Genomic DNA, 3,586 nt, shown 5'->3' with positions numbered 1-3,586 from the left:
TCTTTCCCTCCCCCTGTGCTGGGCACAGCCCAGCTGGGATTCTGGAGCCCGGCGGCAGGGTGGGTGTTTCCCTCTTCCCCCCCAATCCTCAGCCAACCCACTGGCCAAGGGAAGGAGGCAAGGCTATAGGACTTGCTTGGCACCTCACTTCTGGCTCTGTGTGGGCATAAGGGAGAGGGAGAAACATCCCATTGGGGGCTTCCCTCCACCCCAGGGAGACCCTGGCTGGTGGTCTGGTGGGTAGAGGGGGTATGGCTAGGGCATAAGAAATGATGTTAAAACTGTCTCAGGAGAGAACCATTTACTATGTAGGTAGGGGAAAATGACGAATCGAGTAAGAAAGACTCAGCGTACTCCTGATGGTGGGGTGCTGGATCATTTACTTGCTTATGTGCTTAGGTTTTTCTTTGTTTGTTTTGTTCTGTGCATGTCAAGGCACTTGCCCTTGACTGAGTACTAAACCACCTTTTAAAAGCCAAATTTTCCTGATCTAATGAATACTCTGATGCTGAAGGAAACCAGTTTCATATATGGTTCAAAGGGCATGTCTACATATCGCCCTATGGCGATGTAGTGACACACTGTGTTGCCTTATGGTGCACAAGGGCAACATAGTGGTCACGTGTCTACACATGATCACCAGCTATGTTGCTGTAGCAGTGTGCTCCCCAGGTATAGCGCACCACTACAGCCATAGTGATGAAATTTACCCATGCGCCACACACACGGCATGGTAACCACCCATACTGCACTGTGCTTTAATACTTCAAAAAGCAAGTACTAATTCATGGCACCATAGCAAAGCTGCTGTACGGTGCTGTGTAGACGTGCCCAAAGTAACTCATTTTGATGATGCTTTATCGCCACTCTCTTCCTTCCTTCCCCTTCCCCCTAAACAAACGAACAAAAATCCTCCTTTTAGTCTTCTGTACCTGCTTAGCTTTGCAAGATTTCCTGGTGCTACAGTGGTTTAGAGAGCTTTTAAAATACTCTGGTAGAAAGTTCTCTTGTGGCCTCAACAATAGTTTATACCAGGGGTTTTCAACCTTTTGGCATCATTGTACCCCAGCTGCTGAGCAGGGGGAAGAGGGGGGAGCAGGTGGAGAGTGGCCAGACACAGAGCAGCAGTATCTCCCGCGTGCGAGCTTCCCCACCCTGTGTCCAGCTGGGCGGGCGGTGCCTGCACAGCAGTGTGGGATGCTGCGTGGTGGTGCTTCATCCCCACCTGCCTGTACTTACCCTCTAGGGCCATCTCAAGTACCCCCAGGTGACAACCCCTGGTTTATGCTACTTCAGAGCCAAATAGTCTCTTGGCACTTGTCGTTCAGAACTGTCCCAAAGTGAAAAATTCAAAATATGAAAGATCTGAAATTTGATAATATAAAAACGGCTTTCAAGTTTTACTCATGTCAAAGAAAAATATCTTTGTCTTCTGACTTTGTTTTTAAAGAACAAAAGGGAAAATGGGAACTTAAACTTAAAATGGGATCTTAAACTTTTACTTTTCTAGTAAGAAAATCCTGTATTTTGACTGAAGGGCAAACCTCCCTTGAAATGTTGCTGTGCTCTAAGTGCAAGTCTTCAATGAATTCTATGTGAATCTATCTTGTATCTTCATATTTGTTCTACTATTATAATTCTGCATTGTTAGTGTTGCCCCTAAGATTCCTTTTACCAGAAACCCCAAGGATTGACATGGCCCCTCGTCCAATTTGATATCCAGTGAACTTTTAATAGTAACCCCTTGGTTTATTACAAGTATTCTTCCTTGCGATACGACCTGACAAGCAGTTCCTTCAGGCGTTACAGCAGCGACCTTTGGTGTTACCGGCTTCAGATCCTCTGCTGGATGTGCGGGATGTTAGTTTCTGGATTCCTTGTTGTTCAAACAAGAAGTCCAGGGTTGTTCCTGTCTCCGTAGGGTGGCAACGCAAAACACACATGTTCCTTTGTCCATCACTTTTGTAATTTCTATCATCCCAAATTATCCAATCCCTTGGCCCTGTGCCAAGCATTCCTTATATGGTGCACCAATCCCCTAGCACTGTGCCAGCTACATTCCTTACAGAGAAACTGCTGTCCCTTGCTTGCCTACTGCCCAATCTCAGCACTTGCATCTCCCAGTAGCACAGAAGGCGCTCTGTTCAATTTTGTTGCTTAGTTCTGGGAAGTCCTGGACTTTGGCTCAAAGCTTTAACATAGCTCAGTTTGCTTGCTACAGTTAGCATAAGTCATCTTCTTGTGGCTGACTTGCATTTATGTGTATGTCGTTAGATGTAAAAACTTTGTTCAGTAACTTACACGCTATTCTAACTTTGTATTCACAGAAATGTGATGAAATCATTGTGGCTCATCTTGGCTACCTGAACTACACTCAGTATAACATATTGGTTAGTTTTGAGGGTCTGGAGAAGTTGATGGTTCCCATCATGAACATCAATTTCACAGTAAGTTGCATACTGGGCCAAGAGGAAAAAGTCTTTTAGTTTTTAGTTATTGTTGTGAAGGTCTGTTTTAACTGTAGTGAAATAAGTTATTTCCTTTTGAAAGTGAAACACTTGCACAGAGGAAGTATTAAGGTAAGGCTCTTGATTCATTCTTAGGTCAAAACCATTCGGTGGATGCTGTTAACAAAGTTATAGTGCAGCTTGCCCAGTAAGTGTGGGGAAAAAGATCTTTTTTTCTGTCAGAATGGTTATTAAACTATGCCTAATTAGAGATGTTATCTTGAGCGCTTCTCTTGAGAACAAATCTTTCTCAGTGCTGGGCAAGCTAGACTGGAACCATGGTAGCAAAACCTGTTTAAATGTGATTGTAGCTAGTACAGTTCTGAGTGGTGGGGACAGGGGACACTTGTTCATTAAGCCATTCTAAATCTATGCTTGTGAAGTCCATTGTTAAAAAATATTGAGTACACAAGAATGAACAGAATTCTTCTAGCTTTTTCCTAGAAATTGGGGTTCAAACAGCATTCAGAAGTAGCTGTGAAGTGATCAAGCCTTTCAGGGGTTACACAAACAGCAGATCAAAAACTCTATTTTATCACTTCCATGTTCAGATGCTTTCAGTGTTCAGATATAAATTCATGAGAAAAGGTCTGGTTTAGAAATGTAAGTTTGGGTGAACATCGGGATCTTACATCTCCTAACAAAGTAGCTTTTTCCACACATTAGAAATAAATAAATTGGGATTAGCAAGATTTCTCAAGAGTTTCCAAAAGCAGGTTGACCTGGAAAGGAAATGTTTTCTTCAGTAAAACAAGTAAAGCAAATAGGCCAAATTCAGCCTAATTAAGGAAAATGGTGTAATACACACTGCTTAAAGGTGATTTGAAAAACAGAATGTTAATAGGACTTCACCAGCCTGTGCTATAAGACCCCAGCGCTGGTAAACCAACCCCCAAAGAACCTAAACAAACTCTGAGCCGCTGTGGGCTCTGTGTACATCTTGGTTGTGATGGCTGTGCTGCAGTGTTCCTCCTGCATGTTTTAGTCTGCGTTTTGTAGCACCTAATTAGCAGAGGCCTAAAATATAAAGGCAAACATTTTAATTTTTAGTTTTTGCTGAATGCTCTTCACATTTGGTT

General features: G+C 43.1%; 1 protein-coding gene across 1 annotated transcript in view; it reads left to right on the top strand.

Moving 5' to 3' along the window:
• Window positions 1–3,586, top strand: part of LOC102376764 (transmembrane protein 181-like) — a 29,527-nt gene that overhangs the window by 23,501 nt on the left and 2,440 nt on the right. Inside the window, exon 6 of the mRNA XM_006038791.3 lies at window positions 2,328–2,447. Within this exon, the coding sequence (XP_006038853.1) occupies window positions 2,328–2,447 (120 nt within the window). The remainder of the gene's footprint in view (window positions 1–2,327; window positions 2,448–3,586) is intronic.

This window comes from Alligator sinensis, unplaced genomic scaffold, assembly GCF_000455745.1.
Source record: "Alligator sinensis unplaced genomic scaffold, ASM45574v1 scaffold1356_1, whole genome shotgun sequence".
Lineage (NCBI taxonomy): Eukaryota > Metazoa > Chordata > Crocodylia > Alligatoridae > Alligator > Alligator sinensis.
The sequence above is the reverse complement of the archived record's forward strand: the minus strand, read 5'-3'. Positions and strand labels throughout refer to the sequence as shown.